Genomic DNA, 24,772 nt, shown 5'->3' with positions numbered 1-24,772 from the left:
AATATACAGATTTGGCAATAACTATAGAGAAAATAGTTGGATGTAGCTAAGAAGGTATATAGTTTTGCATTGTTGAAAAAAAAAACAAAATGCAGCCAACAACAACTTAATTGAACTGATATTTGTACATACATAAGAACCAAGAAGTCTTTCATTCTTACTTATTCATTAGAAAATTTTGATTCATTTTTGTTACATGTCTTTCAATTTTTTTTTCTTTTTTGTTATATTTGATAATATCCCAATCTAAAATCTAAGAAAAACAAATTTCAACGACACTATAATCTTGTTAAAAAATAAAAAGTTAAAAAACTAGTTTAGTTCCTATACTTTCGATTTTGATTCACTTTAGTTCATTTGGTTTCGAGTCGTTGTATTTTCAAGTTTTGTTCAATTTGATTCTTCAACTTTCAAAAAGTGATTATTTTAATCTTTAAAATAAAATAAAATTAAAATTAAAGTACCAAAATAGTCCATTTTTAAAGTACAAAAACAAAAATAAATCGAATAAGAACCGTAATGAACCAAATTACAGAAGCTAAAGTATGATATTTAAAGCAAAATAAAATGATATACACATAGATGTAATATATAAGAGAGTTAAAAACCTGGCCTCTTCAGTAAAGGAGTATTTTTCATTGAAGTGAAAATAATGGGATAGAATCGAACTTACACAAATAGGCCAAATAATTCATTACTTATGTGGTCAAAAAAACTTTTGTTGTTAGCTATACAAACAATAAATTCTAACACCCCTACCTACACACAAATGCAGGTGCCTGAAAGGGAGTTGAATAATGCTTTAGACGGACACAATTTCTACACTTCAGCTGAAAGAATTGCTAAATTGGACAAAGAATGGAATGAATAATGAATTGAGTATGTTGATGATGATATCTCATTTCTGAAGTAATCGTTCCTTGGTGGTATCCTGAGACGATACAATTATAGGTGTAGAACGGGTCGACTCGGAAGAATGAACGAGCAGTTGCATAACAAGGATTATAAGAATCAAGAGGCCTGCTGAGAGTGCAATGCCCTCCCATGAGGATAGGAGAGCAGACCACTGGAAGAATTTAACAATGCCATAAGCCAAGATGCATGACCAACAAAGAACAACCTGTTGACAAGAAGAAAGATCTGAGTTCGATATGGAGAGAGGAAAGTGCAAATAGGACGTGTCACGTGTGTTTGTGGTGGTTTCTCAGTCTTAATGTCAAGCAAACAAACCAATAACGACTTTTTTGGTCGGCCTATATCAATAGGTTGTTTTTCACTGAATGAATCCTTGATCATATACTTCTCCAATAATGTATCCTGAAAAGTTTCCCAAAGAAATAAATAACAGGGAGAGATTGGAATTGTGATTTTAATGGGAAATGCACAAAGTTCAAGTTAAGAAAGAGACATAGGCAAGTAGAGACAAAATGCAAGAAAAGTTGGAAAGTATAGAAGAAAACTGAAAGTATGTTCAGTTGCATACTTATTTCAGCTACTGACTTCAACCAAACCAAACAAATAAGTAACTAAGGCCCTATCTAATAACCATTTGGTTTTTTATTTTTGGTTTTTGAAGATTAAACTTACAAACTTTACTTGTATCCCTACGGAATTATGTTATGTTGCCACTTTCTTCTATGTTTTCAAAAGCTAAGTCAAGATTTTAAAATTAAAAACTACTCTTTTTTAGTTTTCAAAACTTGGATTGTTTTTTTATAAAAAAAAACATTGGCAGAAAATAGATAACATTGCAGAGAAACCTAGAGGCAGAAGGAGGAGTTATAGGCTTAGTTTCCAATTAACCAAAAACTGTTTTTAGTAATTGAATTTTGAAAATTAAGCTTAATCACAACTTCTATGCATAAGTTTCTATATTTTGTTATCCACTTTCTGCTCATGCTTTCAAAAACCATGCCGAGTTTTTAAAACTAACAAGTATTTCAAAAATTGATTTTTGTTTTTAGAATTGGACTAAGAGGTCAAATATCAATTAAGACAAAGTGAAAACCAAAAAAGAGTAATTGTTAAAAAACAAACATAAATTTTAAAAACAAAGAAACTAAAAATGAAATTGTTTCCAAATGGACCTTATCAAATAATAGATTGTTAATAAAAGAAGCTAATAGCTCATCAGATTAAAGCTTTTATAGACATCCAAAAACTAGGTAGTAGAGTGCGGTGCAATTCAGGTTCCTATGAAATAAATTACTTCTGTGCTACAAACTGAAGGTGACATGATATTGGATATAATACCATCAATCGATCATGCCATCAAAAGAGATTAATGATTAAATACAAAAGATTCCAACATTTTCCTCTTGGCAATGGTAATATGTTATAAACTTCGCAAGTATCCCCCATACCTTGGTAACAAATAGATCTTTACACCATTGTGAGATCCCGTCTGCAGTTTCTGGTAATTCCTGCATTTCGTGTCGCTTGACTTGCACTTTTACCTGTACAATGGGCACATCTTAGATGTATAATTTTTATTTATTATAGAATATACAAAACCTATCAGTTCATACACAACTAAGGATTGATTACAACCATGGTATCAAGGTTAATATGTTCTTATTCTAGCACCAACATAAGTTACATAACTAACCCAGTTCATTTTAAGTTAAGACACGGTTGATGACACAAACCATCATTTATCTCAAAATTTTATTCACTTGCTAAGAATCTTTAATGCTCAATTACACAGATCAAATTAAAGAAGTTTCCTCCAGCCATGTCCAAGATTCAGGAACTGATAGACTTCTAATTGAATGGAGAGCACCGTACATATATATTAGCACAAACTAACATAACATAAACCTCAAAGGAGCAGAGACATTCAGTCATGAAACAGATGAATTTATAGGTGATGAAGATTGATAAGCATTATCTTGAACTAGTAAATGATGAGAGAAACAATGCAAGTGTGTAAGAAATGTTACATGGACAATCAACCAGTCAATAATTGTATTCTTCAACGGTTAGTTGGCGTACCACAAAAGATTGGCCTCTAAATATCCTCAACAATGTAGGAGGGCGGTCTTTTGGAGAAGTGGCCACTGTACAATCATAAATAGCCGGAACAAACGAGCGCATATGACTCACTGCAGAAACAAAACCCTGAAAATAACAGGCTGATAATAAGGAAAATGATAGGCATGGTGTGTTTTATCCTAGCTGTAATAGAAGAACATTCAATTTACCTTTGTTCGAGGAATTAAAACATTTTTAGGGACAGGCAATCCTCTAGCTGCAGCATATTCCTGAGAAGCTAGGAGCTTTTGTTGTGTAAAACGAGTTCCCTCAACAAAAAGTGCCAACCAAAATGGCATGGAAAAATCCATGAGCGACTGAAAACTTGACTGCAATAAAATCCTCCAATGTTGGAAAGGAAAGGGAAAGGTTGAGACAAAAACACTAAAGTAACTACTATTGCAATTATATGAGCTCACCTCCAGAGTGCTTTCATCCTTGGCCCAGCTTCTTTCTAAAAAGATATAATCAGAAAACCACATTGACCAGCCAATGACCTGCAACAGTAGCATGATATCTTTTGCCAATTAGTAGATAAATTCTTAGAGAAAGTCGACTGGTAGAACAGAGAGATTATGAACAAACTCAGAATCCCAACATTGACAACTACACTCTTGGAAATAGTGACATCAGTGGTGTTTTTTTACAAGTACAACAAGTAGGAGTACGGAAATCTGAAACTCTGACCTAAGGAGAGGAGTTCATACCAATTACTGTTGAGTTATGCTCATTTGATATTTGTGCTTCAGACAAAAGTAGGAAAATTTTTATGCAGCCATTATTTAAAGTGGAATAATGGATGAGGAGGGATGTGAGAGTTTAGAAGTTTAGGTTTTCATGTGAAAATTTAGCCCCATAAAAATAGATTCTTGGGGTCCACCAAGTAAATAGGCATAATGGGAATGTAATACCATTTAGAATTGTAATCAAAATGAAATGGGAAGGATGCATTCTTAAAAGACAATGAGATTTTGATTTGAACAATCCTAGAGTAATGAACAACCAGGATTTTTCTTATTATTTCTAGAACTTTCATGATACGAACGCGCTTAACTTTTACTCTACGATTCCCATGCAATCTGTTCATTCACAAAATGACTGGCTGCAACTCATAAAGTGAGCCCTTATGGATAATGCAGCTTAAAGAAACACAAAGGTTGGCTTACAGATTCATTTAATGCAAATAACACCATACAGTTAATACTTACTGGAAGGAATTTTGCCTCTTTCTTCATTATGGCTAAGGCACTACCAAGACAACCTGCACGCTGCAATACAAAGCGTATATTTTGAAATAATTGAAGAAAAAGGATATAATAGATTTGGCCTAATCTACGATATGATCTTGATCTTAACATAGAATACAGTCATAAGGGTGAAGAAAGAAAATATTCAAAAACTGATGGCCACACATTTAAAGTACCTGAGCTAGGACCCATCCAACTAGCCAGTCAATGTCACTACGGTGATTGCATAAAACAAGTGCATGTTCTTTGCCTGTAAATTTGTATGTACTTGATTAGGTTCTATTTGCAACTCATAAATTTTCGACATCTAATTTCTAATAGCATACCCATTAATTGGAAGGTTGCTTGATCTGTATACACCTCAACCTGTAATGAGAAAAAACAAGTTACCTAAGCAAACTCAACTTATATTAAATGGCCTAATTAGGAAAATTCTCTTTTTATCTCTATCTGTATTAATATTAGTTGTTCAAGTTCATACCTCAGAAGTGTCCTCTTTCTTAGGCTGAAAATGAAGGTGTACAGAACCTCATACAAATCATTGTTGGCGGCACTCTCTTTATTCAAATTCAGGTGGGTGTTTGGTGATGATTTTAGAGATAATGTGGTGCAGATTTTGGTTAGTCCAGTTTTGAAGCCTTCTCCTTGGTTGATTTAGTCTAATGTGGTTAAAGCATTGTTTGAAGAAATTTGGTTCAAAAGAAACTAAAGGATCTTTCACGATAAATATCTTGCTTGGATTAACACTTCCTCCCAGAAGTCTTTTGTCAGTTTTTCCATCCAAGATCTATGCTTAAATTGGAGTGAAATTAGTTTTCCAGCCTAATGTTTTTGCTTGTGTTTGTAATTTATTTAAACACTTTATCTTTGAGCTTGATTCGGTTGGTTCTACATTTGGTACTTTATTTGGTAATTGGTATCTTCTATTTTGAGCATTAGTTACTTTTCACCTCTTCAATGAAAAGAGTCGTTTCCATTTCAAACAAAAAGTTCACATCTTAGAAGTTTACCACAAAAAAGTAACTATTTGGGGGAAAAAGGGTAACTAGTATCATACTTGTATCAAATAGCAAAGAGATGCATGTTAAGAACCAAACATATTTTAAAGAAACCGTGACACCTTTGCTTCTGCCCACCAATCGATTAGCCAAATGAGTTCCAACCATAGCAATTCAGCAACTACTTTGTTGATTCTTCTGTACAAACACTTTGAAATGGGTCGAACAAGAACAAAGATAAACGCCTGAAAGTTCAATTCATGAATTACATGAAACAATTATACATATACATCCAGTTAAGTTAAGGGTTCGAAAATATAGAAACCAAATACAGGCTTAACAAGCATATTCTCCCCATGCAATCCAAACAAAGGCTTAACAAATATTTTTTCCACAATCTAAGCACCCGCTTAAAACCCCGGACTTAATAAACCCAAGCTACAGTTCCTAAAGGAGTAAAAGAGAAGTACAAGACTGAGTTGCGAACAAATACAAATATCTAAAATATTAAATTCACAACAAATAACTAAACACTGCAGCTTCACCAAATTGACATTACCTGTCATTCCTAGAGGTGAAAGGTTCAATCTCCATCCCAATAAGTATTATACTCGAAACAATAATAAGAAGAATAAGAATATCAATGACAAATAAAAATAAAAATAAAAATAAAAAGCTACAGCTTACAGGAGGGAAAATATTTAAGTCCATCTTATTCATATAATCCCAGTGGCATGTATATCTTTGATTTTTAGTAGTAAAACACACTCTGGATTACAAGATCAACAAACTACAAACATCTTGAAACATAGTTTGATAATGATTTCGGTTAAATTTTTCTTGTTTTCAATCATCTCCATTTTCAATTACAGTAGGTGCGAAAAGCAGCTATAGAATCAAAGAAAACAATCTAGATTTAAAACTAATTTGCAAATCAGAAATAAAAAAGAATTAAAGTCCAATATATCAGGATTGTGGAAAGATCAACTCCACATCATAAAATACATCTCATGCAACCCATTCCAAAAATAATTCAACCCTTTTAATTGCGACAATGAAAACCCAACTCAACCAGAACTATAAAAAGGCAATTCCTTCCACTCACGATAAATATAGGAAAATAAAACAAAAGGGAAATCTCCAAATACCTGAATAACATTAACGATGAGGCCGGAGAGGATGAAAAGCAGGCCAAGAGGAACGATGACAAACACAGCAGGAATCGCCATTGCCACAATGTGGATGAAAAGAGAGAGAGAGAGAGAAATGGGGTTAGTTTAAATTATGGGAAAAAGGGGATTTAAGGGTGAGAAATGTGAGGAATTAGTGGTGTTTTGAAGAATCAAATGGTGCGATGGATTTCATTAGAAGAAGCTCCAGATGATGAACATGGTCATGGTGGTTTGGTTTGGTCGCAGATTTGATAACTCTAACTCCTGCCGTTTGTTTGTTGGTTATTCAATTAGCAAATGAATAGGATGAGGATAAATTGATTAGTTCCCCACATTTTCTAAGTTAACATATCATTTTTAGTACAACAATTATCGAACAAGCTAATAGTAAAAAAAAACTCTCAACGTTTAATCTAAGCTAAATTCGAAAGATAAAATAAACAATAAATTATTTTTCAAACTACATCATGGAAAGAAAAAATATTTTTTTAGTATGATGCATAGATGTTCGTCCCAATTATGACTAAGTTAAGTTCACTTAGACAACTTACTCGTCACTTTTCTAACTATATCAAAGTTCATGCCTACTTTAAATTTGCTTCAATTTAATTAGTTCATGTAATTTCAAATTTGTTAACATTTTAGTCCTTATATTTGATGATTTGTATTGATTTGATTCTTATCGTAAAGAATACAATTGAAATTTAATGAAATTTCTTACTGATCTAGATTGATAAATTGATTAAAACTCAAATTTATTTATAAATGATAGTATAATCACTAAAGTTGTTGCATAATCAAAATTGACCATTAGTTTATGAGATTTTTCACAATGGATTAAGTTGCAAATTTCAATGGAGGGGACTAATTATTTATGTGACGAATAAATTATATTTCATGATAAGTTTAATTAGTAAATCATTCCAAATTTAAAAGTATTGATCAATGTTAGCATTGATTTTTCGAGTACTACATGAATATCATGCACTCTCCACGTCCACACCATATATTTGTCTTTACAAACATTTGTGAATTCCACGTTAATATCAGATAATCGCATTTTATTTTTTAAAAAGTGTGTTGATCTGAGGTCAAATAAACGAAATTAGATAGTATAGAAAGTTTTTTATTTATTGTAATATTGAAAACTTTCTTATGAACTAAATGGTAACTTACATGTAACTAACTAAAGGTGATTTTTTTTTGTTTTATTATTTTGTTAGGGGGAAATGTAGTTTTGATCCACAATTTCTATTATGGTTTTCATTGAGCCTCTAAAATTCAAAATGTTACAAATATAACACTCTTGATATAAACGAAATCGTATTGAACTTTGATAAATAACTTTGTTAAATAAAAATCAACCAAAATATATATAGTTCTTTTTAAATTATTTGATGGTTTAAATAAAATCCATAATATGATATTTTAGTTTTAGATATAGGTAGAGGATTTTTTCTTTAAATATATATACACACAAATATGTGTGTTTGAGATAATGAAGAAAACACAAATAAGATTTAACATCGTTTACTTTCACATGAAAAACCGCTGTGAAACACAACTTTATTGATGATTTATTGATGATGATAATACAAAACCACCTTCAACCTTCAACTTCCAAGTTTTTCTTTGCCTTTATTAGATGATTATTATTGCCATTGTTCAAAGTTCCACTTCCTCGACTTGGATTCTAAACATATTCAATCGTGTTGCCTCGTTCAGCTTCCATCCTAGTTGGTCCAAAAGTTGTATCAAAATCATACATTCTTGCAAATTTGCAATGGACTTTTCCTTCTTTCTCTAACTCCTATAAGTACATCTGGTTTTAAGGGTCTTTGCCTATCGAATCCCATGACAAATGAGTATATTCAACTTCCTTCTAAGTCCAACTATGTTTACCATTTGGATTTAGCCCCAAGACAAAGTCTTACAAAATTGTGAGACTCTCTCATAAGAAGTTTGGTACCTTGGTAGAAACTTTAACATGCATTTGCCATATTATCTTCTACTAGTGGTCAATGGTCCAAACCTTTCTTTGTGCCTTCTTAGTTCCTATGGTGTCTACTTCGATGGAGCTCTTTAATGAGAAAGAGTTGTTTACCAACACCATCGTCCAAATATTTTTCCCATATTTCGGTTTGACGTGGAACATGAGAAATTCAATCACATCCCGATTTTTTTTCCTCGATGAAGGATTAGTAGATTGAGAAGGAGAACCCATCTTGATAGACTTGGTCCTCTTAAAGGTAACATTTTATTTAGGCTATGAAGTTAGGTGTAGGTATGGAAGATGGAGCAACAGTCTTGTTCTTGGATTAAAGCATTTGTTATTCAAAATCTTTCCAATATTGAGAGAAATTAAAGTTTACTTATAAATTTGAATTGGAATTTACAATTTCCCAATTGTTTGGCTTTAATCTCATCAATATTTGTGAAGATGGGTTCATGCAGGTTATTGTCAATCTTCGATCACAGAAATATTTAATCCTAGGGCATATTGACTGCAATTATGAATTTTGGTTATTTATTATCTGTCCATTTAAGAACTTATATATTATATAGAATTTTTTTAGCAAATCGTCAAAATTATCTGATGGATAGGAATTTAATGTGCAAAAACATTCTTTCTTTTAAAACTCAATATATGCGATGACATTCTTTCTTTTGAAAATGAGATAAAAATAATTCAATACGTAATGACATTCTTTCTTTTGAGAATGAGATAGAAATGAGCACGAAAGTGGGATTGACGAAAATTCTATCATCTAAAAGTCACATCCGAGCCAGGTCGAGTTTCATTCAACCGAGTTTCATCCATATGGGTAAGGGACCAATATTAATCCTCATAGGACAAAAGAAATGCCAAGAATTTAAGGGAACTTTTGGTTGGAAGTTGGAGGAGGACATTCCTATTCTCATGAGCCTATGTGAATTCCAAGATGCACGCAAGAGAAATTTTGTGAAGAAATTGAAGAAACTTTTTAAAAAGGTAAGATTTGCTTGAATAAATATCAAGAACATTCCATGTTGATTAATCAAAGCTATGGATCAAGATATATAGAACCGGAAGATAGAGGTTAAAGATTTCAGATTTAGTAACGTTCAACTTTCAAACTTTACTTTCGAACTTTTAAAGGAAGGGAGAAAAAGTGGAATATCAACATTCAACTTTCAAACTTTACTTTCGAACTTTGGAGGGAGAAAAAATGGAATGTCAACCTATCTGTCGACCAAGTCATCGGGCAAACTTGTTTTGTCTACCAAATGGCAAAATAAATTATCCCATGGTGAGGTTTCAAAGGTAAAAGAAGGGTGAGTACCTGCCTGCTATGTTTCTTAATAGAAGATCTATTTGAAAAGAAAAAAAATACTAGGAGAAGAAAAATTGTTTGCAATTAAATTTGATGATTTGTATTGACTTGGTCTCTCTTGTCGATCAATCTTACATATGCACCTAAAGTAAAAAATTCACTTCCTATGTAATGAAATCCTAGAAATCAATTTGTTTCCCCTCGATTTTTATCCCTTCCCCTTTCCATTTAATCCCAACATAGAAATTCCCATTTCGTGAAGTATAAGTTATTGCACACTTCACTAAAGACTCATAACTGAACTATTTTCATGGTAGATATATTTTTGTATCTGTGGATATAGACCAATAACAGTAAGTTAGTCCTTCACGAGTGTTCGTAACACTAGTTGAGGTTAATTTACCGTTTTACCCCTAGGTTACATCTAATCCTTAAATACAAGTGCCCCTCTAATGAACAACTTTTTTATGGTCCTACCAATAAACAGAAACCTCCTCTCGTGTTATAGAGAGGATAGGGCCATTTTTTCAAGTTCTGAAGACACCATTTAAGGGAACATTCATATACTTACCCTCAAGTAGAGAAGGAGCTAATTCAATCTGGTGTGATAATTATGTTTTCAAGTTTATGCTAGGTTTTGTATCCAAAATGATAAGCTTATTGAATCAATGATCTTGCCACTCTCACCGGTACAAATCAAAGGACAACCCCTCGCAAACAGGAGTTCATAATGCACTCAAGATTAAGACTAAGTTACCTAGGTTATCCTAATGAAATAGATACATAACAGGACTAGTAGTAGCCCCTTACCGAGTATACGTTTATACTCACTATTTTCTATGTTTAATTTTTTAAGCAAAAGTAGGTAAGGGAAAACTGGCGAATGACAAGAATGACCGTGGTTCGCCATAGAAAATAGTTTAAGTTTTATTCCACAATTTATGTTTTAGTACTTAAGTTTCAGTATTTTATTTTCGTAACTATAAGTATATTTAAATATATCCTTTTATTTTAATTAGGGCCCGACTAGTGTTTTCTAATTAATGTTTTATTTATTTTATTCTTTCGTTATATACTTTATTATTGATTTTAACTAAATATTTAAAACAATTTTATAAAAATTTAGTACTTTCTTTTATTTAAAATTAAAAAATCTATATTTATTTAAATGGTAATGACTTCAGTTGAGTAGAAAAGTGTAGAAAAGTTTGTTTCATTACATGTGTCTCTGTCTCTTTATTTTGAGAAGTTTATGTCTTTGGAAGGTTTCTTTCCCTCCACCAAGCCTAATTGATCTCGATGCATGCTTTGACATCAATTGATGTATACTAAGGAGAGAATTTTATTAATAATCAAAAGTTTGTCTATATAAGAAGATAGGTCCTCTATTCAGAAGCAAACTAAATCTAATCTCTAATTAATAAAAGAAACTAATCCTAATAAACCAAGAAAACTAATTCTCAAATCCTAATTAATTAAGGATTTTGAACCTAATACATTAATCCTACCCTACTACAAAAATTGGGTTACCTGACATTGTTATGTTCTGGACTTATGACCATAGATTATGTACGGTCCACTTGAATAAATAGTTCTTTTATTTATTTATTTTCCTCATTTCGTATTTACCCCATGCATGTTATAATCTCTGATGATATTTGATGGTAAATGGGATACATGCAAAGTGATATTAATGTATATTTTCCATTTTTGATGAGTTTCTTCTACCATATTTTAGTGTTGAAATTTATTCGAATGAGAAGTTCGTATTTTATATACGAGAGAATAATAAAGAATCATCAGCTTAATTCAAGCCTACATGGAAGGAGAAGTGTTGGATTGTATTATTAAATTTAGGGGCAATTACAAAAATAGCAAAAAAGAGGTGCCGATATCTCTATGATAGTTCTCTGATAACCGTTCGATAGTCGTCTGATAACACTAATTACTTGTCATATTTTCCATATTCGCGAAAAAGAGGTGTCATGAATTGTTTTTTCTAAATGCTTTTGTTATTTGATGTTGTTTCCTTAAATTTATCTTCATCCATCAGCTTAAACTTTTGAATCAATGGGTGATTTAAGAGAATATTTCCATCAACTTATAGATATATCCAAACATTGGATTGCATGATTTTGATCTTAGAAACTAGAAGTTGACAATCACATTATTAGTTGAATACAAGATACACGGTTTAAGTATGAATGGAGCAAGAAAAAGAAACAAAGACTACATCAAAGACATTATATTTGAAGTAAACATTAATTAGAAACACGTTATTGAAAAGAGCAATGAATAAGTGCATCTTATCTCTTGTGTTCCTCACTTCTATATGACAACATAAGTAATTAGAAAGCAATATTGATAGTACGTGGCAAAATTATATCGAACTACGTAGCTGCATCTAAGGGAGCAGTTAAGTTTTTTTGTCCATTAAAAAGCAAGCCTTTGGGACTTTCTCAATTTTGGCCTATCTGAACGTGAATGATGAGTAGAATTCTTTCATGAAATTCTAGGCATGCAACTACTTCATTTGATATCTCTTTACCATCATTGCATAAATAGCTGGATTATAGTCTAAAAATATATAAAGTATAAAAAAATTGAATTCAATCTAGTGGTTTAATTTTATTAAAATAAAATGAGTTTTAAAGAAGTAAAAAAGTTGATCACCTTCAATCAATTGAACACAATTATTTACTTAACATAACATAATAATTAAGAAGGCTAAGATAGATTATTTTTCCATTTTTAGGAAAATGAACTATTTATTTTTCTTGTTTAATTTTCTTTCTCACGAACTCAAGAAAGATTCAAACAATTATATATATTTTAGAAAATAGTGTTATTTTTACTATGCTCTTACTAGTAGTTTCTATTCATGCACTAACTATTTTTTAAATGTATTTTTGACTTTTTTTAGTGTAAGAGAATCTTTTTAAAGTTCTAATGTATTTTTAAAACAAATTTTCATTCCAAAATCAAAATTTACTTTTAAATATTTTTATTTTATTGAAAAAAAATTAGGTCAACTTTGAAATCCAAAAAAGTTTATGACTAACATATTTAGAAAAACTAGTTTTGTTTTCTTTCATTTGGAAAAACCCCCTGAAAACCAATAAATTTTGAAGAGCAATTTGAATAAAAAGAATAGCATTATTGGAATTTGTATTTATATTTAGAATGATAGTTTGATAAAAATACACATATTATCAAAGAAGATGATTTTATTTTGCTTTTGAACCATCAAATTATTGGAGGATCCAAAAAAGAAAAAAGAAAAAAGAAAAATCCTTTTCCCCTGAAAAACTCCATTGGAGGTTTGTGTTGAACCTCTCTCTGCTTTGGCCTCCATGCCATTCCCATCCCAGTAGCTCCCTCAGTACTGGGACGATGCCAACCTCAGCTTCTTCTGCGATTCCCAAGCCCTCCTCTGACCTCATCGCCCGATTGACTGTTGCTGACGCCGCCGTTAACCTCAAGGCATTGAGAGACATCAAAAATCAGATCATCGGTAACCGCACTAAGAAGCTTTCCTTCATCAAGCTCGGCGTTGTCCCCCATGTAGCTGCTATTCTCTCCTCCACTTCTGACCCCAACATTCTCGTTCAGTCCGCTGCTGTTCTTGGCAGCTTTACTTGCGGCGTCGACGCTGGTGTCTCTGCCGTTCTCGATGCCGGAGCTTTCCCTCGACTGCTTCGATTGCTTGCCCATCCCGATCCCAAGGTTCTTCTCTTTAGCAGTTTTGTTTCAATTTGGAATTGCATTTCTTAGGAAATTGAGGAGTCTTTTATTGTTGGTGTGTTGCAATTTTCATTTATGAAGTTAATTTTAAGTTACAAATGCAAGGATTGTTTTTAACGCGTTGATTAAGGATTCAAGCAAATTTCTAATTCTCGCTTAGTTCTTAGTTTCATTTCTGTGGCGTCGATCCTTCTATCTTCTAATCTAAATGAAAAAGAAGATCTCGTTGGAACTGGACTAGTTTTTGGAGTGTGGGAAGGATTTGGTTTAGTTAGCAGATTCCTTAAATACTCTTTTAGAACTACCATCTTCTAAAAGGAGGAAAGAAGAAGCAAAAAAAGAGTTATTCCTTTCAAAATCTCTCCAATTTTTCCTTTCTTTTTATGATTATTCCTTCAACAAATTAAAAAAATTTGTTGTGTACATAATGCAACATTTTTTCTGTTTTCTTTTTTTCACCTCACTTTTCAATCATAATGTGAACTTTGTTGGGTATATAATTTTTTTCTGTTTCAAAGGTTGTGGATGCTGGAGCTCGTTCGTTAAGAATGATTTATCAATCGAAGTTGGCTCCTAAGCATGATTTCCTTCAGCAGGAAAACACCAAATTTCTTCTTTCATTACTGAATAGTCAAAATGAAAACGTGACTGGACTTGGAGCAAGTATCATTGTTCACTCATGTGAGACAATTGCAGAGCAGAAGGCATTGCATGATGGTGGAGTTCTTGAGAAGCTGATTGACCTTCTTGATGGTTCTCTAAGTCAAAGGGATGCTAGTTTAGAGTCTATTGCGACAATATTTAAAAATAATGTTGAAGCGATAGCAAGGTTCATGCAACCTGGTAGAGAAGATTGTCTGAATTATATAATTGAGCTTTTGAAGGATAGAAATCCCAAGACAAGATTACTAGCCTGCGTATGCTTGATCGTTATAAGGAATTCGTCACCTTGTTATTTTCAAGATATAGGAATCAAAATGAAATTGATACATAGTTTGCTTGAGCTTCTTGACAGTCCAGATCAAGTTGGAGATGAAGCTCCGTTTGTTTTTTCAACTTTAATTGCAGAGAAGGAGGAGCTACAGAAATTAGCTTTTGAGGCAAATGCAATTGATAAGTTGTACAATCACTTGCAAAAGGATCAGTTAAGTCCTAGACGTTTTCAAGGAATGTTGTTGGCCTTTTCTCATCTGTGCTCAAAGTTGGAGAGCTGTAGGTCTAGATTTCTCTCTTTGCAGGTTTGCTTACTATTCTGATTGCATCAACTTATTTATTATGAAACCAACTTATTAGTTTTGATCATAACATTTATCGATTACTTGTATTTAACTTGTGCAGTTTTCCTAGTCAAGAGATTAGTCATGTTTTTCACTAAGTCAACATGACTAGGTACCTAAATTGACATCTAAAGTTGCTTGCTTGTCTATTTGAATCTTTCTCAATGGCTCTATTTCTGACCTAAGTTGCTACTGATTCTTGCTATAAAGATTTGTTTTTCTGTTTGACAAAGGTGTCCTGTTATCTGTTTCTCAAAGGAAAAAAGTTAAATTATACCTGCTGGTCTATTCCAATTCAATAAAAGAAAAAAAAAAAGAAAAACATTAAAAAAAAAAGGAAAAGAAAAAAGAAGGAAGAAGTAGCACGTGGAAATATATTAATTGTAGTGGGTACTCAAAATTTTCTTTCTTTATTCTACATTTTGATAATTTAACTAAGCTGCTGACTGATGGAGGTTAGTCAATCTGAAATTCGTTTCAATTTAACTTGTTCTAAGGTTTATGGACTTTGTTTATTTTCTTATAATCTTGACCTAGGTAATGAACATAGTGATTGATGCCATAAAACATGAAAGTAGCGACATACGCATTGCAGCTTGCACTTGCTTGAGAAGTGTTTCTCGATCAATCAAGGTGTGTAATATTGTATTCATATTAGCTTTTCTGATGTTCACAGTCTTTTCCCCTTCCCCTGTTTTTTAAGAGCATCCTATTCAGAATTTGAGCGCAGGTTACTTTATGAACGAAGCAGTTGTCCTTCCCATAGTTCGGCTTTTACACGATCCTTGTAATGATGTTCAGGTATGCCCATTATCTTACTAAATCAAGTTTCCCAATAGTGGGAATCTTCCGACTTTTTAAGCCATTGAATGTTCAAATTGAAAGGGGTTGTTTGGAGAACTTTCCAGTTATTTTTGGTTTTGAATGATAATTATCATTTCATACTCTTTAACCAGCTTGCAGCACTTGGTGCTATTAGCAACATAGTGGTTGAATTTTCAACGAAGAGATCAATATTTATAGGATGTGGAGGTGTGAAAGAGCTGGTTCGGTTATCAAAGTCTATGGACTTGGAAATAAGGCTTAATGCATTGTGGGCTTTAAGGAATTTAATGTTCCTCACGAACATTATGTGTAAGGAAGCAATCTTCATGGAGTTAACAGCTTCCTTGTTAGCTAGCCTTGTTTGCGGTACTGTTGAACTCTGTCTGTCCATCTTTATTGTTGATTTTCTTTTGTGTTTAATCAAATGTTGCATCACCTGTTTATGTTCAGATCCCGAGCCTTCCATACAGGAGCATGCTATGGCCCTTGTGCGCAATCTTATTGATGGATGTGAGGATTCAATTGAGTATGTGTTTGCTGAAGATGCTATTGTATTGAATACTATTGGCCAGCAATTGCAAAATATTTCAACGGATGAAATTGGAGTTCAGGTTAGTTTAATTTTATTTTTAGGGTTTTATTTTGGAGAGGAAAAGTCTAAGTAATGATTGGAAAGTAGTCTATTTCTAAGAAGAGCCTGATTTTACCAAGTGGTATCAGTTACCAACTTACCAGTAATAACCTGGCAACTCTAACCCCAGCTTGATAATGGCTAGTTACTACCATGCTGAATAAAAATAAACATATAGTCACCTAAAGACAATAGACACAAATTGATTAAACATGCCATGTCGAAGTATTGACGTTTTCCCTCCCGGAAAGATCTTATAAGTAAGTCTGACACTATTCAGTACTATTTTACATAGAATTAGAGACCGACAAACTAGAGAGATATTTCCAGTTTTAAGGCCATAAGGACCATTTAACTAGTCTCAGGATGTTCTTTTCGTTTATAACATCATTTAGCAATAAAACTATTTTCATGTTTTCTTTTAAGAAAGCAAACAAGATTAAAAAACAAAAATTGTGAGTTAAAATTAAATTATCACTTTAGTGACGAAAGATAAAGGAAATGTCATTTTTGCCTGCTTATGCCGTAAGCCTGTGGCTTGTATGTTACTTGGTCATGTGTTTAGATGGAAACCCAATTTTTTTTCAATATATGGAGTTTGGTTGAGCAAACGACCTTGGGAAATTAGCCAATTAAGACTGTCTCCTTTCCATAGGAGTTTCAATACCCTTCCTCACTTGGTTTGGCGATTGTGGCATTTGTCTAGAACTTCTGTTTCTTTACATGTCTACTTTACTCTTAGAAAGCTGATATCAAACATGGAAGGAGATTTTGAAATTTCTTAAGGGAGCCAATAATGATGGAAAGATTCAGAATGATGGTGGATTTCTTTCATAGGATGATAGGGAGGGGTGGATTCACATTGGGGAAAAGGGGGAACGAGTGATCAGTTTTATATACATGTATGGCGTTCTTTGAACGTTTTCATATAATTTGTCTTTGGTACAATGGTCAAGTGAGCATGGTCGTTAAGTTGTCCTCCCAAGGCCTAACCTTGTTCGATCCTTCATTAAGCCATCTTCTTGCAATTTTTTAATATTTTCTTTTAATTTCATTTACATGGAAATATATTTTCTATTATTTGCAATTTTCAGTTTAGAATCGAAAAAAGCTGGTTTATTCAATTAGTTTCTTTTTTTCCAAATTTTTAAACTCATATTTATTATATACTCTTTTAGTTTTCAATTTTCTTTCTTAATTTTGCAATATAATTATATAAATATTCTTGCATTATTTTAATATGCACTCTGGAGTGTTGAAACTGGTTAAATAGAATTTCATTCTATTTTAATTTTTCTCATATCTGCAAACATATACAGATATATAAATATTTTGTAAATTATTTTAGAAAAACTAGTATAAAAAACTTGGTTCTATAATAAACTTTGATAAACATTTCAAGTTTCATAAATATTTATTTGATGCAAAACTGACACTTTAAGAAAATCTATTTGACAAAATAATTGAGAACTTGAGAGACCTAGTTGACACTTCTTAAAGTTTAGAGACCAGATACAAATTTTGAAGTTCATTGGTTAAACTTCTAACGTCCCATAAATTTGTGCTCCCCTAAGATGACTTTCTGGGTCTGCTATTAATGGTAGGAACAAAAAGTTAGACACAGGTGAAGTTCTGCAGCTGCATATATGTTACTGAAATGTTCAATATGTTGTATGCATTTAAAGAAAGCATGATTTCAAAGAAAGGCGCCATCTGATGGCTAATGTCCATGCTGTCTGCACTGAACAGTTAAATTTCAGTAGCAGCAGATCATTTTTAACTATCCTTTAGGAATTTTATTACTATAGAATCTGTATTTAGGAATTTTATATGACTATAACATCTGTATCGAGTATATCAATGGAAGCTATTAAGCAGTCCATACTGCAAAGGAGTAGTAGAGGTGTTAGAGAAGAAAGTGATAAGCTTCATGTAGTGGAATAATTATTGAAGTTTGACTGATGCAGGGAATGTATGTACTTTGCAATGTTGCAAGTGGAAATGAGTTTCATAAGGAAGGGGTAATGAAACAACTATTTCCACGAGGAGATGACGTGACCCGCTCGTTTGTGGTGAAGTTTTTGCAGAGTGATAACAGTCAGCTTCGAATTGCTGTGATCTGGGCAATAATAAATCTTACCTTGCCTTCAAGTCCTCGTGCACTAGATCGTGTTACTAAGCTACGGAATGCCGGTATTGTTTCTCAAATAAAGAATATGGTCAATGATCCGTGCCTGGATGTAAAGGTCAGATCTATTTACCATATAACTTTCCCATCCTCCATTTTCCTCATATATTATCTTAATACGAAGTTTTCTCCTTTATAGCTCCGTGTGAGAACAGTGCTTGGACAGCTAATAGCTTTCGGTGATGGTATTACATTATAAATTTTCCCATCCTCAAAACCCAAGGGAAGAAGTCCGCTGCTAGCAGTTTTGTTTTTCATCCACCGTTTTTGTAGGATATTGTTGAGCTTTTCGTTGGCGGCTTTGATCCATCTGGTATGTTCGAATCTTGTATGATTAGGTCTGATTATCCCTTCCCAGATGCCCAATTGAAATAAAATGCTACTTATTATTTCATTGAGCAAGTGACTCATAATTTACTTGTGAACTATAACCAAACTGTCACATGTTATTAAATTACGGTAACAGTATCTTTGAAATAAGCAATTGTTCTTGAAAAAAAGACAAATTTTTAGTACTCAATTGGTGAATCTTGTAGTCTATCATTTTCTATATTTTCTTTTGTGAATTGTGATAAATAACTTTACTGTTGTATATGTGTCTCTCTAATGAGATTTGTCGACCCTGGGAAATCTTTATTTGCTTTGTAATATTTTATGAATAAAGAAATGTAACATGAGCTCTAACATACCAAAACTTTGTCTGCTGTCATTGGCCTCACAGGAACATGAAGCTTTCCTCGTTTTCCAGTATATATTCCACGAGCGACTCTTGGCCTTACAGGTTACTCATAAAAATCTTCATTTTTGGATGCATACCAGCCTCTATTGGTGGAAATTTTGATCTCTTTCTCTAAATTTTTTTTCCTTTTTCTCCTGTTTAGTACGTCACATTGTCATATCATATGATAGTTTGGCTTGAAAGTGTAATATAAGACTCGTAAATATTGCCTATAAAAAACTTCACTATTCAATATTCATCATGTAATTTGAATAGCTGTCTCTTTGGTGAGTTCAGAATATAGACAAAAGATTGACCTTTTCATACCCTGCTCCAGCGGTCACTAAGACCTAGAGGCATGTTTTCTTTCTGATAAACATATCCTGTAGCTTTGTTATGGAAAAATACCCAAAACCAAATGGATGATTGTTTATCTAAATTATACCTTTTCAGGGATAGCTCATATTATTCAAGCATATAGGGAGAGTAATTCAATTCATGCAGTTGTCTCCCTTCCTTCAAAGTAATTACTGTTATGATGTCCAGATCTATTACTATGCTTAATTTCCTGTTTATTTTGTTTTGTTGCCAATTAAATTTATGCGGATTCAATCATGGTTAACGAATAGGATAAAGATCCAGCGAGGGCATTTTACATAAAGAAATTGAGAGAGCCTTATGAATCACTTCTGAAATTCTATTGTGGTGTTGATCCATATTTATCCCTAATGTATTTATGTGGCTTTTTGGGTAGACGAACTATTCTTATTGTGTGATCCCAAGAGGGAGGGATGCAGTCCAATTAACTAGATTGCGTGTGTGTTCTAACTTGTGTGGTTATTGATGATCCACCTCATTGCTTTTCTAACATTTTTTGTTTACTAAGTGTACAAATGAGAGGGTGATAAGGCAGCAGAATTTAAGATGCTTAAATTTAGATAATTGGTGTTGGTTGGGATATAACATAATCTCTTTCCATTGGGGTTAATGACGGTGGTTTGAATTCCCTCAATGGCTATTCTGGAGCCTCGGATTTTACAAAGTGTTACAAGAGGTAATGTGGAGGATTTGAGCCTCCAACTTCATATAATATATATTGATGAATATATATCAATTATCATCAAGTCATGGATGCATACCAGCCTCTATTGGTTGAATAATGTGTTTGCAAGTATATGTTTGGGACGTTGAATTGTTTAATTTAGAGCATTGAAATCTATGTGATTATTATTATTTATTTGGCTACATTTTAATATTGCTTGTTATATTCCAATCATAATTTTCTATAACAATAAATTTAATTTGAATTTTGTTTACAATATTTGTCGTGTTCCATAATTTTTAATTCAAGGTGAAATATTGAATTCTATCCAAATTCTGGCTTACATATAGAATAGACTTCCAAGATTGACTTTAAAGTCTTTGATTTGATCTGGTATAAGAATTTGTTTTTTTCTAATTCAATTTGATTTAAGATTGAATTATCTAACCTTTTTATTTAAATTTGACCATTTTGTGCACTACAATTAAAATCAAAACTTCTAATTTGGGAAGATCCCAAAGCCATAATTTTGTTTAGAATATTAATTATTAATAATAATAATTATTATTATTGTTGTTAATTTCTTTTTGTGGAGTAGAGTTACAAGAAACATTGGAGGTAGGGGAAAAAAAGAAAAATGAAAAGAAATATATATGCTTATGGGTACATCTATTTCAAATTTTGGTGTATGATGCTCAAAGTAGGAATGTTGTTTTGAGAATTACCTTTAGCGGTTTGACAAATAGAGCATAAGTTGTGGCCAAAGAATTTGGCACAAATTGCAGCTAATGTTGTCTCGACCAAAATGTCCTGCTAACCCACTAGAATGTGCTTCTTTAATTATTGCCTCTCTTAGAGATGTATGAGGTACACACAAAACATTACCTTTGAAGAGAAAGTCATTAACAATGTAGTAGTCTTTGCAAGGTTTACGGCTGAGCAAGCTTCCCAAATACTTCTAAAATCAATGTCAGTGGGTACAATGTAGGGAGATGATCAAGGGCAATTATTTGAGATTAGAGGGTGGTGAGAAGTATACCTTTTCGATTGAGAGCATCAACAGCCTTATTAGTCTTACCTAAAGTATGTTTAATCACAAAATTGAATCGTTGCAATAATTGTAGCCATCGAGTATGCATTCTACTAATTGGTTTTTGGGAATTAAGAAATTTAAGAGAAAAGAGGTTAGTAAGCAAGATAAAGTTGGGACAACACAATGACTTAGGCTAGGCTGGATACGACCTTTGCTAAGGAGTTCTTCTATATGTTCATGTAAGAGTTTGTACTCCCTAGGGTTCATTTGATAATGTGGTAGATTAGGTAAGATACTACCAAGCATTAAGTCTATAGTGTGATGTATATTTCTAAGAGGTGGCAGAGAAGTGGTTGGTTCTATTATTTTTTAGAATTCGACTAGAAGGTTTGTTATCTTACTAGGTGTGATTTTTTGAAGGTGTAGTGTTGTTTCCTTTAATGACAAAGGATGGCAAGAACTCCTTACCTTTGATTACTGGAAAAAGTTGTTTTCCTCTATTAGGGTTAATTTTTTTTTCGAGGGAGTTGCCTATAGGCTATAGGTAAAGAATTACATGATGACTCACCCAATCAAATTCAATAGTGTTAGCTCTACCTCTATGAACGTAATCTGTGTCATATTACCAAGGTCGTCCTAAAAGGATGTGGCAAGCATCCATATATCTAGAGCATCACATATAATTTGGTCTTTATAATGTTGTCCTTTTGATAAATAAATAGTACAAACCTCATTAATAGTAGATTCTCCCCCCTTTTTTATCCAACAACCTTAGGGATTCAGGTGTGGTTTAGTTTTCAAATTTTCACTACCACCACTATCAGTGATAACTTGACACACTTTATTGTTAATGCTGCATATTGTTCGAAAAAGGAAGTTCCTTTGAGGTATTCGATCGGTCGTAAGAGTGAAAAGAATTCTTTGAACTCCACAAGATAACTGATCTCCTTCTTTTGGTGTTGAAATCTCATAGATGTTGTCATCTGAGACATCATCTTCTTGTCCATCTTCAATTGCCAAAGTTTTTCTTTGAGGGCACTCATTGGAGAGGTGTCCTTGTTGACTGCACCTGAAGCATTTACTCAAAGTAGGATGGTTATAAACGTTGTCAACATTCTTTTTTATAGTATTTTTACCTAGTTTGGTGGTTGAAATCTTTGGTGGATTGTCATTTTTCTTGACAGGATGTGAGGATGTGGACAAGCTTGCTTGTTGTAAGTTTCTAAATGAATTAGTTGGGTTAGTTCTTTGCTATTTGCCCCGATTGTTCTTTCTTTGATAAATCTTGGTTTCTTGATCTCTTTGCTGTCTTTAATCTTGGAAGCCAAGGAGATGACATCTGAAAGAAAAATTAGAGAATGTAAGTTTACAATATCCGTAATCTCATCTTGTAGATCATGAATAAACCTGGAAATTTGTCAGTGTTCAGTTTCAGAAAGGTTATTTCGAGAGCCAAGCCAAAATTCTTCAATGTAATCCACGATGCTTCATCCAAAACATACACCAATTCATCCAAAACATCGTAGAAATTGTTGTCGGCACCACCTTCACTACCTTCACCGACTACCATGACGCTTCAATGTGTGAAATCGTGTTGTGTGTTGTGTGTCAAAAATCACGCTTCAATGTGTGAAATCGTACGCCACCGACAATGCATCCACTATAAGAGTGAACCTCAAGTGAAGGTCTCATTGGGAGTGAGAAGAAATCTTGAGAAATATTGTTTGAACTCTCACGCCCTTATGCTATAACATGAGCTTTGAAATGAGTGTACATGAACGAATTATATATAGAATATAAAATACCGCATGGACAAATTCTCAAAGTCATCTACACTATATACCTGAGCTTTGAATCATTCAGAAAAAGCTTGTTCATGTTTTTTAAAAGTTTCAGAAACGGTTTCATCCTGATGACGGATCAACAGTAGGTGTTTCCTGAAGTACATAATTTTGAGTTAAGGTAGCGATAATAACAAAAACTCATCATGATTAGTGTAGAGATACATACTTGCCGTACTTCGCTATTTCATCAACATTATTGAGAATGTACCAATGAAAGAGTCGTTTATCTTTTTGTGATATGCTTCGAAAATAGGACGCTCCCAATGATCGTAGCTTCTGTACGAACACTTCGAACTCACCAATCACCTCGTCATCTGGAATGCTATCGTCATTTTGAGCATCTCTAGTGAATTGGGTCTCAATCTCACTTAGATATCGAGAACAAAAAGTACTTGATTTGTTCATAAGACAACCTTCTACAATAGACCCCTTAGAATGTGCTTTGTTACAAACATATTGTTTTAGTGTGCGGAGACTTCTTTCAATGGGACACATCCAACTGTAAGAAACCGAACCAACAACCTTTGGTCTTGTATGGTAGGTGAACTGCTAGGTGTACCATTACGCTGAAAAAAGCTGGAGTAAATATTCTTTCCAGTTTGCACAATATAATTATGATATCTGCCTACAATCTGTCCAAGTCACTTACTCTTATTGTCCTGGCACACAAATCAGGAAAAAAACTACAAAGTTCAGTAATAACGGTGTACACATTTTTGGTAAGAATGGACGAACACCGATTGATAGAAGTTGGTGTAGCAAAATATGACAGTCTTGCGCTTTAAGACCTGATATTTTTCCTTGTTTGCATTCACATATAGTCAGTTATTGTGGATGTAAACGAGTTGATTTCTTGATCGTCCTTGGTTTGCAGTTGGGTTTCTTGGTACTTGGTTCACTACAATTGGGTTTCTTGGGGGTTGGATTGTTTCTTCAAAAGGTTGGACATGAAATCGGGTAAAAATATTAGTCAAATCTAATGATGACTGTCCTTTTCGGAGTTCTTCAGTAGCTTGTTCCACCAACTGGAATCATTGGTTTAAGGAGGCTTTCGCGGCCATGGTTAGGAGTGCTAAAATCCTTTTTTTTTTTTTTTGTGCGAAGAGTGAGCTAGGATCACGCTCTGATACCAACTGATACAACTACTATGAAGCTTAGGAATTTTGTGAATAATACTTTTAATGTTTTTTATTAACGAGTAGGGAAACCTTTTATAGGCTAGAAGTTTACAAGAGTTGGTTAGAAGTTAGTTATTCTAAAACGAACTTTGAATTGAGTTCGTTATTTAGAACGAACTCAAGATACAAGAATGGTAATTCAAGATACTCAAGAATTAGCCAAAGAAATATTAAAGAACTTAAAAGAAACATCTAGAATGGATGATACTCTATATCAATGATCCTTCCATATCGAAAGTAGTCGTCAACTTTTCTTTAACTGAACTCTCAATATACTTCATCAATGTTTGATGTTGTTTATGGTTGTCAGCTTGCGTATTCAATCGATCTAAGTTCTTCAACATTAATTGTTGTTGCTGATGTTCCTTATCACTTTGAGCATTTAATTGTTCCATGTTCTTCACTAATGACGTTAACTTTTCCTCCGTCACCGATATCTTCTACAAACCCGTTTTGATCTCAGAAATTTCTTGTTCGATTGCTTCAAAATGTTCTTCATGCTTCTTTGTCATCTTCCTCTGTTTTCCC

The 24,772-nt window shown here is 33.0% G+C and overlaps 2 protein-coding genes across 2 annotated transcripts; one reads left to right on the top strand and one right to left on the bottom strand.

Moving 5' to 3' along the window:
• Window positions 1-616: 616 nt before the first annotated feature.
• Window positions 617-6,753, bottom strand: LOC101213581 (1-acyl-sn-glycerol-3-phosphate acyltransferase 2). Its single transcript, XM_004138988.3, has 11 exons — window positions 6,427-6,753; window positions 5,401-5,523; window positions 4,607-4,646; window positions 4,457-4,530; window positions 4,242-4,301; window positions 3,453-3,530; window positions 3,204-3,362; window positions 2,995-3,120; window positions 2,364-2,456; window positions 1,231-1,317; window positions 617-1,120 (listed from the first exon to the last, which is right to left on the bottom strand). The coding sequence occupies exons 1-11, from the start codon at window positions 6,505-6,507 to the stop codon at window positions 899-901; spliced, it is 1,143 nt and encodes a 380-aa protein (XP_004139036.1). The 5' UTR covers window positions 6,508-6,753; the 3' UTR covers window positions 617-898.
• Window positions 6,754-12,981: 6,228 nt separating this feature from the next.
• On the top strand, window positions 12,982-19,605 carry LOC101213344. Its single transcript, XM_004138987.3, has 9 exons — window positions 12,982-13,490; window positions 14,027-14,746; window positions 15,323-15,418; window positions 15,503-15,586; window positions 15,742-15,976; window positions 16,061-16,221; window positions 18,209-18,487; window positions 18,569-18,742; window positions 19,151-19,605. Exons 1-8 carry the CDS (start codon window positions 13,158-13,160, stop codon window positions 18,626-18,628), a joined length of 1,968 nt encoding a protein of 655 aa, XP_004139035.1. The 5' UTR covers window positions 12,982-13,157; the 3' UTR covers window positions 18,629-18,742; window positions 19,151-19,605.
• The last annotated feature ends 5,167 nt before the right edge of the window (window positions 19,606-24,772 follow it).

The sequence above is a fragment of the Cucumis sativus genome, chromosome 1 (assembly GCF_000004075.3).
Source record: "Cucumis sativus cultivar 9930 chromosome 1, Cucumber_9930_V3, whole genome shotgun sequence".
In the NCBI taxonomy this organism is placed as follows: domain Eukaryota; kingdom Viridiplantae; phylum Streptophyta; class Magnoliopsida; order Cucurbitales; family Cucurbitaceae; genus Cucumis; species Cucumis sativus.
This window is presented reverse-complemented; position numbering and strand designations above follow the sequence as displayed.